The 15,671-nt window shown below is 44.4% G+C and overlaps 1 protein-coding gene across 25 annotated transcripts in view; it reads left to right on the plus strand.

Annotated features, from left to right (window-relative positions):
• The window catches only part of TLN2 (talin 2), a 453,861-nt gene that overhangs the window by 358,964 nt on the left and 79,226 nt on the right, over positions 1-15,671 (plus strand). For all 25 annotated transcript variants that reach the window (XR_008621180.2, XM_063597112.1, XM_063597104.1 and 22 more), the window contains 7 exons: positions 492-581; positions 2,403-2,525; positions 3,868-4,011; positions 5,605-5,766; positions 11,754-11,894; positions 12,345-12,526; positions 13,635-13,767. Coding sequence is in view for 24 of the 25 variants with exons in the window: in XM_063597112.1 (XP_063453182.1) it covers positions 492-581; positions 2,403-2,525; positions 3,868-4,011; positions 5,605-5,766; positions 11,754-11,894; positions 12,345-12,526; positions 13,635-13,767 (975 nt within the window). In the remaining variant the exon portion in view is untranslated. The remainder of the gene's footprint in view (positions 1-491; positions 582-2,402; positions 2,526-3,867; positions 4,012-5,604; positions 5,767-11,753; positions 11,895-12,344; positions 12,527-13,634; positions 13,768-15,671) is intronic.

A 15,671-nucleotide genomic window follows, 5' to 3' on the forward strand; every position in this document is an offset into this window, starting at 1 on the left:
TGGACAGTTTGGGGGAATTACCTTCTTTCATGCCTTCCCATTAAAATGTTCCAAAATTGGAAAAACTGAGGGTTCTTACTAGTCATGAAGAAATGAATGAATAGCCTTTTGAAATTTAAACTCCTTAGAATTATCCTGCTGAGAAGTTGTGCTAATTGACCATGCATGTATTGCCTTGTATTAATGTTCTAATATGTTTTAAATGCCATCCTTTTGTGTTTACCTTGTTTCTTCTCCTTCAAAACTGAAAACAAGAGATTCTCATCTCTGGCAAAGCTAACCAGAGACCCCCTCCCCTATAATGAGCATCGTGTTGCTAACAGGAAATCTGAAGTCATGATACCATGATCTAAATTCTCAAATATCTGAGTAAAAGTGATCATGACCAGAAACTTGTATATGGAGGGAGAGTTGATAGTTGGCAGTTGATGTTGAATTTCTTTTGCTCTATGACATTTGCTTGCTTTTTATGTTGTGTTCTTCTTCTGTAGACTGTGAAGGGGATGTTGGACAATCCTAATGAACCTGTTAGTGACCTCTCTTACTTTGACTGCATTGAGAGTGTGATGGAAAACTCCAAGGTAAGACTGCCTAGGCCGTAAGTCAGAAGTTAGCATTGCTTGTCAATGTGGGGAGAAGTTTAGACGTGCCTTCTGTACATCTGCCTGTGGCTGGTCTGCAGGGCTAGCCACATGTAGCATGAAGCCTATTTGTGGAGCCCTTTGCCCAGGAGCTTCTCAAACTTGAGGGTGCATCAGAATCACCTGGAGGGCTTGTTAAATACAGATTGCCTACCCCCAAGTTTCTGTTTCAGTAGGTCTGAGATGAAGCTGAGATTCTACATTTCTGACTATCTCCCAGGTCCTGCCCCTGTGGTCCAGGAACCATACTTTGAGAACCATTTCCTCTCTTTTTTCACAAATGGGTCTTATTGTAAGTCAAATCGTGTATTTTCTACACCGGAACTGATTTGGAAAGTCCTTCAGTGACTTGACTTATGTGGGATCCTCTTATGTGTTCTTTTGCAGTCTATTCATGGCATGCATTCTCAAGGAGGGTGAAATTGTTTTGTTTTGTTTTGTTTTGTTTTGGTAGGACATTGGAGAGGTGTTGTAAAAAAATTAAGATAATATGATGGCTTGTTACCCTGCTCCTATCTTAACCTTACTCAACAAAATCTTATTCTTTGGCATTTGATTAGGAAAAAAAACATAAAAGGCTCCTTAGTGGAACAATAATAAAAAAAAAAAAAACTGTTGAGAAACACTCCTCTGTAGTAATCATACCAATGTCTTTTGAGAATGCCTTCAAATCAGAAGGTGAAAATCAAATGCAAGGGAGAAGAATGGATGTCGAGCTGTTGCAATCTGGCTTTGTAGCTGAAACATGGTCACTTTTATTCTAGCGGGGAAACATCTGTGCTGGTAATGTCAAAAGGACTCTGTTTGATTTGGGCTAAAACTAGAATTTCCTCATCCAGTACCTTTTATGGAATTATGGATTGTCTAAGGGAAAGATGCATACACACTCAGATCCAAAGAAATGGTTCCTTTTTTGCAAATCCTTATGTAAACTGGATTATTTTGTATATCTAAGCAATTTTAGGGAATTTGTTCCCTTCCAAGATGGCTTATTGACAAATAGTCTCTGCTTTGGGTTCTAGACCTGGCAATACCATAGTCTCTCCACAGGGTAAAACATCCTTCAGTTCCATCATTGTTGCCAAGGAAAATATGACCAGCCCTCCTGGGGCATAATGAGGGAACACCAAATTTGCATTGGGCACCCTGTACCTGCCCATGTGACCTTCACTGTGACCTTGTACAGGATGCATGACCACTCTGGGTTGGATTCTGAACACTAAAATCTCTTTCAGCTGTGATTGTAAAGATCTCTGAAGAAAGAATACACCACACCAGTGATTTTCAAAATAAGGCAAAATTCTTACAGTATTTAGGAAACATACTTAACAAAGATCTCTATTTAAATTTTACTGTCAGTAACTAGACAAATGATATCTGGAAGGGTGAGTATCATGCTTTCTGATTATGACCTCACCTACAGCTCGATGCATATGATTTTTATATTCTGGGAACTAGTTCTCAGTTTAGACCGTTCACCCATGAGTTGCCTTTTATAGACTCTACTATATTGTCTGTGTATATTAACTCTAACTGCTTGGAATATAGATAACTTTGGGGTTATACTTTCATTGTACTTATCTCTTTGTGGAATGGAAATGATGTAATTTTCTTCCATCTCTTTTTAATCCAAATAAAGGAGAAAATGTCAAATGTTCCAAATTAAGTAGCCTTGAATATTAAAGTTGGAGTGTAGCCTCCCTTACCGCTTGGTTTGAGGCAATGCTGGATAGAGAATGTTGCTGGCCGTTTGTTTTGCAGGTTCTGGGTGAATCGATGGCAGGGATTTCACAGAATGCCAAGACCGGAGACCTCCCTGCCTTTGGGGAATGTGTGGGGATTGCGTCCAAGGCTCTCTGTGGGCTGACAGAGGCCGCAGCCCAGGTAAGGGGCTGGTCCCGATGCAGCCATGTGCCCTGTGCCAGATCCCTGTGGGAGGTGTGGGGGAACTCCAGCTGCACCTCTTTCTCCAAGTACCACCACAGAAACCACGGGAAAGGCAGTGGCTTCTGCGCTGGCTGGGGCATTTACACAAAACATGAGCCAGTTACCCCCGAGGAGCAGAGCAGCCATGGGCCAGGCTGGGGAGCATGGCAAGATTCAGTACAGACCCAGCATATAGGTTCAGAGGCCAACTTTTCAATCCTTTTAAAAGTTTTTATTATAGATGAGTTGTTTGGGGTAGAAAAATAAGCACTAAATAATTTAAATTTGCTAAGGCTTTAGAAATGCGAAACTGTTATGTCATGCTCTTTTTAGGATCAGAGAGAGAAAAAAATTAGATGCCATCATGCAGAGACATGATATGGCACATTCCTTGCCCTTCTTTGACTATCCTCTGTATTTTCAATGATGATTGACCTCCCATGACAGAAGCTTCAAAGATGTCAGCATCTACTTTAAAGCGTTCATCATTTGACAGTTACCTTGAACTTAGAAGATTTTACTGAACCACAGAGAAACATTACTAGTTTAGGGGATGAAATTATCTACCTTTATCCTTCCCCTCAGATCTCAGGAGAAATGAAATAAGATCAAAATTCCTGTGCACAGATTCATTTTTTCTCTTTTATTTGGCTGACACATCTAAACGGAGTTGCAAAGAGAAGCCCTTCCCTTGTGCCCTCTTGTCCTCTTGGGAACCAAATGCTGCCTTTTTTGTTGTTTTTTTTCTGGGCCATCTTACTCAATTACAAAGTTAAGATCCGTTCTGCTGTTGAAAATACTGACCTAAGCAATAAGGACATGCTTCGGTAAGCTATGAGATGAGGAACCCTAGGACAGGGCAGGCTCCACGGTTGGCTGACCCAGCAGCTCCACACCATTAGTCTGCATGCACCCACTGTTTTCTGCCTCTCCTGTCTGCCAGCCAAAGAGTCAGCTTCATGCTGAGGCTGGGCAGCCTCGTGATCACAAGATGGCTGCCAGAGTAGTCAGGGCTGCATCCATCTTTATCCATGCCCCCAAAGAAGAATTTCTTGAGGCTCTCTCCGAAGAACAAGGACACTTTGTTCCGTGAGCCTGTGATAAACTTCTGGTATGTCAAGCTGGCATAAACCTGTTCATTATTACACCCTTATTGGTGAGCGGGATGAGATGACCTTGACCAGTTTGAACTGAGGAGTGCCTGAGTGTGACAGCTGCATGTGTAGTGCGGACCATCATCCCCAGCAGGCTCACCTAGGAGCACGGAGCCTGAGCTGTGGTTTTTCTCTTCCTTTTCTAGGCTGCATACTTGGTTGGCATCTCTGATCCAAACAGCCAGGCAGGCCACCAGGGCCTAGTGGACCCCATCCAGTTTGCCAGGGCTAACCAGGCCATCCAGATGGCATGCCAGAACTTGGTGGACCCTGGCAGCAGCCCATCACAGGTAACTATTGGGGAGGATGTAAGATTTCAAGCCCTTAAGCAGCTCCTCTAGGTAAGTTGTGGGAGACTATGAGAAATTAGTAAAGAATCTTGTTCTTTCAGAGCTTGCAAAGGTAGCTAAATGCCAGCATTGTAGATAATGACTTAGGTGGGAGCAAATATTGCAAAATATGATGAATCTGGAAATTTGTAAGTGCCTTGAAATGGGGTGCCAGAAGGCAAAAGGAGTGAAGTAATCACAGTGAGATTGACAAGGAGTCTTCATTCATTTCAGGGGACGTGCATTGAGGGCTTGTTCTGTGCTTAGCTGTAAGGGGTCAATGTGCGCAGGGCTCCATTTTCTACCCCTTGGCTCTTAATGTGTTAGGCAACACATTAATGTGTTTGCCAGGGATGTGCAAAGGAAGGTGTGATTAATTCTCCAAGGGGGCTGTCAGGGCTCACTTCACAAAAGTGACGGCACTGAACCGGGCCTCAAAGTTGGATAGAATCTGCAGCACAGAAAGAAGCCAGAGTGACATTTGAGGAAGAGCCAGTACATGTGACATTCCATAACACCTCTCATACCTGAGTGGCACGGGGTCCCAGTCACTTATTAAAACAGTGTGTACTGCAAGGAAGGAGAAGTGGCTGGAATGGGGGTGGCGGAGGCAGTCTTGTTAGTGGCATGCCCACCATCAACCTGGGGCCCACGTTCTTGAGGCAGGAGAAGGACCTGAACAAAGAAGGAAACACAAGGACCATGTGGACCTAAAGCAGCCCCGAGAGCTGGTGTATCTGGGAGTCCTTACCCATCCAGCAAGGCCAAAGGGGTGTTACCAGCCTCAGCAAAGCAGAGCAGGTGGATTCAGGAAAGCAAATGAGTTGAGGCTGGCGGGGTGGAGCCTGTGGAACTTCCTGAGCCAGACACCTCGGTAGGTGCCAGCAGCCCTCCATGGATGAGGAGGGAGCTGTTGCACCTTGATATGTATTTTTGTCATCTGGATCTGGGCTCTACAGTATGGTGGCCACTGGCTACATGTGGCTGTTAAGCACTTGAAATGGAACTAGTCCAAACTGCGATGGGTTGTAAATACGCAGTGCACACTGAATTTCAAAGACTTGGTATGATAAAAAGATTGTAAAATCTCAATATTTTTAAATTGGTTATATGATGAAATATTTTGGATATACCAAGTTAAATAGAAGAAATTATTTCATTAATTTCTCTTGTTTCTCTACTTATTTTAAAGTGACTACTAGAGAACTTAAAATTGCGTATGTGTAGACCTTGGTCTAGATGCTATACCCTGGACCTCCTATCTGGGGTTCCAAAGGCTAACTGATTACATCTCCTTTAAGACTACCTGGGGCTCAGCCTATCCCACCACTATGTCAGCACCTCCTTTTTTCTTATTCTTTATTTATTATCTGTGCTTAAGATTTCTTGCCCTCCTCTTTCTTGGAGTGACTTTGAGGGTGGCAGAACTAGACATGCTTGTAATTACACAGGCTCTGAACATGTGAGTTGAACAGGAACCCAGGGCTGAGGACCAGGGTGGACCCCTCTGCACTGTAGCATGGGGTACCCCCAACCTAGCTCCATGCTTTGTAGGTCCTGTCAGCCGCCACAATTGTTGCCAAGCACACGTCAGCCTTGTGCAATGCCTGCCGCATCGCCTCATCCAAGACGGCCAACCCAGTAGCCAAGAGGCACTTCGTCCAGTCAGCCAAGGAAGTCGCCAACAGCACTGCCAACCTGGTGAAGACCATCAAGGTAGGTCACTGGACTACCGGCCTTATTCAACTCTATAACTCCTGTTCTGGAGGGGGAAGGGGAACAAGATTTAAGCTCCACTCCTCTCCTTGTCTAGTGAAGCTTAACTTCTAATTCAGTCTTAGGGTTTGTGTCACTGAATAGGCATCCCTTACTAATGGAGATACTCTTCTTGAAAAACCGACAGCCTTGGGCTCTACTAACCTTTTAGATGGTGGGGAAGGAGGCCTCCCCAAATTCTGTACAGGAGGAGCTTAGGGACAGAACTCTGGTGGGAAAGGGTTGGTTATAGGGCCTCTCTTAGCACTATGCTTGCGTAGCAAATACCCTGATTTTACTTAAATGATATGTTTACTTGCAGCATTTTGGGGTGGGCTAGTAGAGGCTCTCCCATCATTGCTGAATATATCTGGACCAAGAGAGTAGGTGGAAGGAGAAGGGAATGGGAGATTGTGGAAAAATCACTTAAAACATTTTCATCATCCCTGTGATATTAATTCTGTTTATAGCTGTTTGAATGTTTTAAGTGGAGCGTCAACTTTTAAAAATAGAGCATCTGGTGTTCATTAAAAATTCACCTTTGCATTAAGGTATATGGGCATGTGGCGGGTGGGCAGGTTCACTTGCAAGAAGCAAGTGGGAATCACTAGGCCGTAGTACTTGTAGGTGGGCGATGAAGCCACAAACACAGTCTGCCCTCAGCTAGGACCAAGCAGGCAGCAGGCAGCTGACCTGTGAGAAAACAGCCACAGCCTGGACAACAGACCACAGGCAGAAGGCCCAGCACCATTGTGCCAGCTCCCTCGACAGCCCCAGCCTTCAAAGGACCATTGTCATGGGAGGCAAGATACCAGTTCTGTGTTAAACCCTGGACACCACTGAAGGGAAAGGCATTGAAGGAGTTAACACTTTTTACTTAAGGGTTTTGTATTCATTCAGATAGGAGGTTTGGCTTTGCTGCTGGGACAGTCCTAGAGTAAGAGAAGTTTTCCCAGTTCTCTCCAGAGGATAGGACACTGCACACCTCATTTTGTTTTGACTACAAAAAGCCAGTGCAATTGCATGCAGAAATCAGTCAACAGGATGACCAAGCAGAGGCAAAAGGAGAGAACACCCAGCCCAGCGCTAGTTGGAAGCTGGCAGTCAGCACATGGGGCTCGCACCCCAGTCAGCAGCTTCTTAGCTATTTAAACAAAGAGTCTTTTTTTTAGAAATGAACAAACAAAAACCCCTCCCTATTTGAAGGCAAGAGTAAGCTCAGTTGAAATTGAATAAAGCCAGTGTCCAGGTTCCCCATGATCCTGGTGGCAGGTTACCTGAATTACCATCATAGTTCACAGTAATTAGGAAGTAATAAAGCTTACATTTAAAAATGTTTATTTTGTGCTTTAGGTATGTTACTCATTCACTCCATACAACCACCCTGTGCTTATCCCCATTTTACAGATGGGAATCTGAGGCACAAAGAGGTTAAGTAACTTTACCAAGGTGACCCAGCCAGGAAGTGGTGGGGCAGAATTCAAACCCAGGCCCCAGAGCCCCTGCTTTCAGCCCTGGCATGCTGTTCACCTCTTTGGGATGGAGAGACGAAGTCATCTCTCCAGCCTGGGAAGAAAGACCTTGCTGTGTTTGCAGGGCTTGTGTGTGAGTTTGGGGAAGTAAGGGTGGAAAGAGCAATAGAGTTGACAGCAGTGACATCGTTGGTTGCTGTGTAATGAGCTTATCTCAGTTAAAATCAATCATTTTCTGGTCGTTAAAAAACATTATATTTAGATGGACCAACGGAGTAAAAACAGGAAAGACACTCTTTATTCTGTCGAAATTTCTGGAGCCCTTTCTTGTCTGCCTCTTCAGTTTTAAATCCTGACCTATCTCTATATAAAGCATCTCTGTTAAGATCTCATGTTCTTTTCAGATTCTCCTCACAGTGTCAAACCCTCTTTGCAATTCCCTGCAGCAAATGAGCTCTCGTGATGGCCTAAAAGATAGGCCTGTGCAGAACATCAGGGGAGGAATGTCGGGGGGTTGTAACGTGGAAAAGATAAAGGCCTCCGTCTCCTGGCGCACCCTGGGAACGAGGAGCAATGCAAGAGGAACAGAAATGAACGTGCTGCCCCTCCGCATGTGGAAATGGGCCTGGTTTTTCAATTCCCATCGTGTGGCAGGGTTTGCTGGGAGCCATGAACTTTGCTTTTAATTTACTAACAGGAAAGTGGTAAAGGTCATTTCACTGTAGCACATGGTACTATATACTGAATAGATTTCCTGTTTGAAGGAATGGTTATGTGTTCTGTCAAACAGAAAAACAAATGAATATTTAATTCCCTCAGTGCTTAAGACAGCTGCCCTGATAGCTGCATATTGCTCTTAAGTTTTATGCTGCTTAGTGCTGTTTTTTTCTTTTAACTATGAGGATGTGCCCAAGCCTAAATCCCAGCTGCCACACCCTTATAGTCATGAAGAAGGGAGGGGAGCCACCAAGAGAAGCACGAGGGAGCAGGAGCAGATTACCTCACACAGTGGCTCATCGGCATCAGTCACTACTGATGGCACTCTTTAAAATCCCAGAGCAGGGCTCCACGAGAATCCATTTCTGTGTTTCTGCCTCCTGCCAGGGATGGCTGTAAATGCTGGGCATGGTAGAAGGATGCACACCCCTAACCACAGCGGCTGTCTCTCCGAGTCACCACATACGCTGTTGCCTGCCTTTTTCCCTTCATTCAGCTCATTACCTAGTCTTGAATCAGATGTGTGGAATGGAATGTTATTTTAAATGTGCAGTCACTCACATTTGGGTGCCAAGTAGAAATTATGCAACAGCAGCGTTTGTTTTTCTGAGAAGTTGAAGTTTGGCCTTGCCCCTCACAGCAGAGTTAAAGCTCGGGGTTTTTGCAATTAAGCACTTTCAGTGTGTACCACAGACACCCGATCCAGCTCTCTTTAATCGAATTTGACTTGGCTGTGAGTATGCTTTCTTGGTCATCCCTATGTTTGGATTGGGAAAGTGGTTTCTTTAGAAGGAAAAGGAAAAAGGCTCTTGGGCTTTTTACTCCTTGTTCTGTTGCCTTTGTCTAAGGTCAGCAGGAGAGAAGGGAGCCAGGAGGCTCGGTTCATTGTTTGAGGCATGCCAGTGAGTAGCAAGGTGACCTTGTCAAGTCATGTCACTTTCCAGGTGCTGGTTTTATTGTCTGGAGAATTGGGGGTTTAAGCTTAAATTGTCTTTAGGGTCCCCTCTAACCCCCAAAGTCCATGAATCTTTGATTTTGTGCATACACAGAAATTGTTTCTCCCAGATGTCCGTGGTATTTTGCTAAGGGGGAACACTTGGAGCAGGCTCCGGGTTTGGGAGTGTTCTTGTTCTGGTGGGGCCTGGAAATATGGCTAAGTAAATTTACCCTTTCATCATTATGGCTGGTATGCCAGACGTTCTGTGACATGGAAACTCTCATGCTTGCTTGAAATTTCACCATTGGGCAGCTTTGAGTATTCAGTTTACTTGAGTGGCTCTGCTGTGCCCAATGGAAGCAGAGTTCAGAAGTGAAATAATACCTGTGCAAACTATCCTTTCTGATGCCGGATGCCTTTTCTGGATAAAATAACTTGTCCTTTTTGAGAATGGAAAATGATTGATATAGCTTGCTATTCTAGTTCATGTTATTCAAGGCTTTGACCTGCAAATAGCAATGGGCTATATGTTAATATGATTTTAGGGCCTGTGCTCAAAACAAAAGCCCCAAACAAACAAACAAACAAACAAACCCTGTCTTTATTCTAATAGTGCTGTCTGTGACACCTACACAATTAGAAAACCATTCCTTGAGATTTCCCTTGAGTTGTCATCTTTTTAGTTTGAAGAAGTTCAGCTTAGGCTTAGTGGCTTGATTGGCTGCCCTTCTTCCCAATAGACTGAGAGGTTTGTGGGAGCAGAAAGGGGAAGAGAAAAGCTTGGAGAGGTAAGAAGCAGGAAGGGCGAGCAGCACCAAGGGAAGGCTGAGCATCTCCTGTTAAGCTGGAAGTCGTGTGATCCCAGCTGAAGGGGTATGATTGGAGAAAGCCATGTAGCCACTGGTGGGGCTGGGACCTGAGTTTCTTTCACTCCAAAGTCCACTCTTGCAATCAGCTTGCTTCACTCTTTTGCCTGTGTTTGGGCCCATCTGTGTCAGGCTCCTGCTGAGTGGCACCCACCCTGCCTCTCACTGGTGTTCTCAAATTGCTCTGAAGTCTGGTAAACCCCGACCTCCAGGGATCTACCAAACTTCAGAGCGATATTAACAGTGCAACAAGATCAGAGTACCAAAGTGGTTCACTTCTACGTGGCCAGTGCCGGCAGCATAAATCAACATTTACCAGCTATGTAAGTGGTAGTGAGAAATGAGGCTTTATATGTGAGCAAGAAGTAGCCGGCGTGCAAGGGTTTCCATTGGGCCTGGAAAAATGGCAGAACTGGAGAGGTGAGGGTAGGGTCAGGGCCTGTCTGGTGGGGGAAGGGCATGAGCCAAGGCAAGCCAGGCACTATATTAGCAAAAAACAGTAAATTAGCCAGGCTTGCGGGAATTCCTCTGAAAATATTAGCATTGTGGGTATGTAATTATTGTCCCAAGCTGCCAAGGCTTGATTGGAATGTAGTTGTTATTCAGAAATCGCCTTCAAACCAACGGTGGCTGCCTCCTCTTGCTCTATTGAAAAACAGAAATGCTCCCATCTCAGATCTGCTTTGCTTGGTAATGCCAGTGCCCCTGTTTTTTTTATCCCAATTGTCTAAACTGGCTTTATATGTTGCTCATAAGGGTTAAGTTAAAAGTTTAAGTGGTCATTTAACAAGGAAATTTGCATTCTTCTGCAAACATAACTGCCTTGTCAAGTGTAGCCTTTCGCTGGGAGGGAGGGTTTCTGTCATTGGGTCACAGGCTGTAGGTTCTAACAGTCTTGATCCTGAGGAGGGAGAGTCCAGGGCTGGGAACCTCATCGAAGTGTTGACCCTCTGTGAGCAGTCTGGCATGGATCACAGGCCACATTCCTGGATCCTCATCCATCCAGACCGTAAATCAGCAATAGGCCTGATCACTCAATGCCATTGTGTTACCTGCTGTTAGTTTTTTGTTTTTGTTTTTTTAAATTATGAAGCATAAGATACATACAGAGAAAACACGTTATGTTTAGAGTTCAGTGAATTTTCTCAAGTGGAACACCCCTTGGTAACTCTAGCCAGATTAAGAAACAGAATGTTATTGACACCCAGAAGCTTTCCTTATGCTCTCTCCGGTCTTATCTGCTCTTCTAACACCCTAGATTAGGAGGGCCACCTGTGTTTGCACTTGGTACTAATGGAATTGTACAGGAGGCACCCATTTGTGGGTGGCCCGTTTTGTTAAATATGATGTTTGTGAGATTTATTTGTATGGCTGGGAGTAGTTCTCATCTATTCCTTCTCGTTAGATTCCATTGTGTTCATTTCAGAATGATGACAGTTATGCCTACCTTGCCTCCATCAGTCATTAGGGAATATCCAGGTAAAACTTAGAAAAAGTTAAAAGTACTGCTTTAAAATACAATACAGCATGTTTATTGTTTGGAAGAGAATAGATTTAATCTGAGTAAAATGAAGGCAAAGATCCCAAGGATTGTAGTCTCAAAAGTGAGGAGGAAAGTAGTCCCGCTGCATGGTCTGGTGCAGGGGGTCACGGGGCGTTGAAGAGCAGGGTGCTGTTTAAATCTGTGTCTCTGCTTCCTGGGAGTGGAAAGTTGACTGTGGAGTCAGTTGTCCTGTGAGCTACACATTTGTCTTTAATTCTCCACAACATCTAACTGGGCCCCTCTGCTTGATGGCAGGGGTCTCTTTAATCAGTTCTTACTTATTGTTTATGAAGTCACCAAACATTTTCAGTGTTCCCGTTGAACCACCTTCTTTCACTAAGAGTTGATTACTGTGGTTCAGAAATAATTTGTGCTTCTCAATTGGGCAGAATCTCCCTGTTTTCTCCCATCAGGCCCTGGATGGGGATTTCTCTGAAGACAACCGCAGTAAGTGTCGCATCGCCACCGCACCCTTGATTGAAGCTGTGGAGAACCTGACAGCGTTCGCCTCAAACCCTGAGTTTGTCAGCATTCCTGCCCAGATCAGCTCCGAGGTAGGGAGTGTTTACAGGAACATCATACTAAGGTCTTTGACTAACTTTGTGTAGCACCAAATGAGTTACTAGTTAAAACTCCAACAGCTCTCTCTGTCAACATGTAGGCTACTGTTACTCTTGTCAATGATGGCATGTGCACAGTTAGTGAAACACAATGACTACACCTCTCTTGAGAGATAACGTATATGTAGAGAACAATCTTACTGCCTAGGTTTGGGGCGATTCTTGGGATGTGTCACACTCAAAAAATGCTATTTAAGGGGCAAACATGGGCTTGAGTCCCCGCCATGCAGACCCCTGGTAATCCAGTCTTCATGGTTCCCTGCCCTCTTTGTCTCCTTCAAAGGGCAGAGGTGGTGATTTGGCAAAGAACAGGACCTATCAGGGCCCGCGTCATTCACTCATGTCTTCGACCCTGACTTTGATTTCTCTGCTGTTTGGTCTCAGGGTTCCCAGGCACAGGAACCAATCCTGGTCTCAGCCAAGACCATGCTGGAGAGTTCATCGTACCTCATTCGCACTGCACGCTCTCTGGCCATCAACCCCAAAGACCCACCCACCTGGTCTGTACTGGCTGGACATTCCCATACAGTGTCCGACTCCATCAAGAGTCTCATCACTTCTATCAGGTCAGTTTCCCATCTGGAGGTTGCTGCCAGCCTGCATCTCAGCGGGGAAGGAGGAGGATAAGCCCACCAGGCTTTTTACTTAATAGTGATATTGTTGATCATTATCATCTTTTTCTTTTCTCTTTGGGGCCGGAAGCACTGGTCACAATAGTGATTGCTAACTTAAGTACTTACCATATACCAAATACTACTACAAGTGCTTTATCTGTGTTACTTTATTTGAACATCACAATAGTCTTATAAGGTACCACTGTCATTATTTCCATTGTACTGATGAAAAAATTTAGGCAGAAAAATTTGGGTAATATCCCCAAGGTCACCTTAAGGCCCAATGGCTGTCTAATCACTGTACTACATTGTCTGTATCTAGGAGTTTAGTCATTGAGCACCATTGTTTATTTAGCAGGATTTGTGGTTGCAGTTAGTTTGCTAATAAGACAAAGAATATTCTAGGGCCTGCAGTAACTCTGAGCATCTCTGACCTTGTCGATAGTGGGAGCCTAAAAAGACATCCCCAAGTAGATATAACATTTCTGAAGTTAACCAGTTAATACCTCGCAGCATGAAATTCATCTTCCCTTAATTATATTTTGCTTCCTAGTTGCTTTTGAAGCTCAAAACCACAGTTAACTTTATTTCTTAATGCCTTGCAAAGAAAAATTCACTACATGTTTTAATTCCTACTGTAGCCCAGGACTTTGTGACTAGTATGCAATGTAGAAAGCATAATATGTTTGCACTGGAAGTAGTGCTGACCTTTTTTTTTTTTTTTTTTTTTTTTTTTTGAGTAAGAGTCCTGTGCTTAAGCCAGTGAATAGAAAATCCAAGTCCAAATTGCTTCCTTTGCAGTTGCCTGGTATCAGCCTAAGGTGGAGGGCAGGACCATATTCTTTCCACCAGAAATAAGTAGAGTTATCTGAAGTGTTAAATTAAGGAATGCATGGGCTGTGCAGTGAGACGTTGCCAACCAGGGATCAGGGATTCCTCCTGAAAGGAGGTGACTGAGTCAGGGAGGAAGTGGACAGGGATCCTGGCCCACCAGTGCTGGAGCAGGCTGTGGGACTTGAGCCCCATGGAGGCTGTGTCCAACTTGCACTGTTCCTTCCAGGGACAAGGCCCCTGGACAGAGGGAGTGTGATTACTCCATCGATGGCATCAACCGGTGCATCCGGGACATCGAGCAGGCCTCGCTGGCCGCCGTCAGCCAGAGCCTGGCCACGAGGGACGACATCTCTGTGGAGGTAAGCTGGGAATCTGGGGGCCTGCTTAGTCGCCTCTAGATATGTCGAAAAACCTTAGCATCAGACTTGGAGGGGTAGAGGTTGTAGGGCCAAAATGTTTCTGTTGCTGGAGTTTCACCATTAGACAGCCATTCTCTGTGGAGCCAATCTGGGAACTTTTTGGAGAGGGTAGGGCAGATGCCAAGTAGAGAAGGGTGGCTTGGGGGAAGGAATACAGGTACTGGGGTGGAAAGTTCAAAAGTAGCTGAAATTTGGAGGGAAAATATCAATATCAAGGTAATTTAGGGGTACGGTGGGTACCGTGTTTGTTTTAACACATCAGTAGAGTGGACCTAGGTATGTAAATTTTGAAGAATTCTCTGTTGTCATATTTCATCAGTGTGCTTTTTAGTTAGTTGGCCAATTCAGCATTAAACGAATGCATTTGGTCTGTTCAGAGATCAAGGATTCTGCCCTAAGTTATTCAATATCCAGCATTTGAGGACTTTGGCATCCTATTATTAATTTAAAGCCACTTTGCCCTTTCTTGCTTGTTTTTCCAAAGTTTAAAATGGAATTTTCCTGCTTTTTCCCTTTGGGTTTTTTTCTATTACCTGTCCAGAGGTTCCTGATTTTTACTTCTATCTCTACCGAAAGCACAATGCTTGACTTGCAGAAGGTGCTTAATAAACATGGATGGTCTGTTTATTGATGTTTATCTTCCTGCCACTGAATTCATTAACAATCAGCTTTTGGCCCAGAGTTAGTATTGCTCATTTTTATTAATAGAGCTGTCTATTTCGCTCCACCTTCACCCTCCTATTTCCAAAAAAAGAAGGATTAAGTTTTCTCAAACTGTGTGGGATGCCAGAATTATTCTTTTGAATCTGTTATTAAAGTCCGTATGTATATGCATGCAGATAAGGGTACCACTTGATAAATTATCACCAACTGAACAGGCCTTTCAACCGGCACCCAGATCAAGAAGCAAAGTTGAGGCCAGGCGCTGTGGCTCATGCCTGTAATCCTAGCACTTTGGGAGGCTGAGGCGGATGGATCACTTGAGATCAGGAGTTCCAGACCAGCCTGGCCAATGTGGTGAAACCCTGTCTCTACTAAAAATACAAAAATTAGCCTGGCGCAGTGGCAGTGGCCTGTAATCCCAGCTACTCGGGAGGCTGAGGCAGGAGAATTGCTTGAATGTGGGAGGCGGAGATTGCAGTGAGTGAGCCGAGATCACACTGCCGCCCTTAAGCCTGGGCAACAGAGCGAGACTCCATCTTAAAAAAAAAAAAAAAAAAGTAGCGAAGATGACCAGCACCCCAGAAGCCCCCCTCATCCCCCCATCCTTTCACCATATCCTCCTTCACCCAGTACATCTTCTGTTTTAACTCCCTCACTAGGAAGAGAACCCTTCCCCTTTAATTGCATGTGCTCCCTAATCATACACCCTATTTAATTTAACAAACCATCTGTAATAAGACAGCACTGTTGGAATATTCTTGTGTTCTTGACTATAATCACATTATGAATATGAAGATAATAAGTAATTAGCTAAATAAAACCCTTGGCCGTCTTGGAAGTTTCTCTCTGCCTGCTCCCATCTGTCTCTGTTTCTCTTTTTCCTTTTCTTTTTCTTTTTCCAGGGTTTTGTTTTCAAGTTTGCATGTTAGTCTGCTCCTCTTGTTGAGGACACTCTGCCCGCATCCCTCCCGGCCCACAGGCAGCATTGTTCTGTGGGAAAGTAGTGAAGGCTAGAGTCTCATTTCTGATGAGCAGGACATCGCTACTTTGGCGGAGTTCACTCAATTCCATGCTGGTGTGTGCAGACGTAAAACGCCCAGTGCACTGATGCGTTAATCCTGTATCTATCAGTGAAGCTCGTATGAATAGTCCTACAGAGGGATCTGATCTTTCCTGCCACT

This window comes from Pan paniscus, chromosome 16 (assembly GCF_029289425.2).
Source record: "Pan paniscus chromosome 16, NHGRI_mPanPan1-v2.0_pri, whole genome shotgun sequence".
In the NCBI taxonomy this organism is placed as follows: domain Eukaryota; kingdom Metazoa; phylum Chordata; class Mammalia; order Primates; family Hominidae; genus Pan; species Pan paniscus.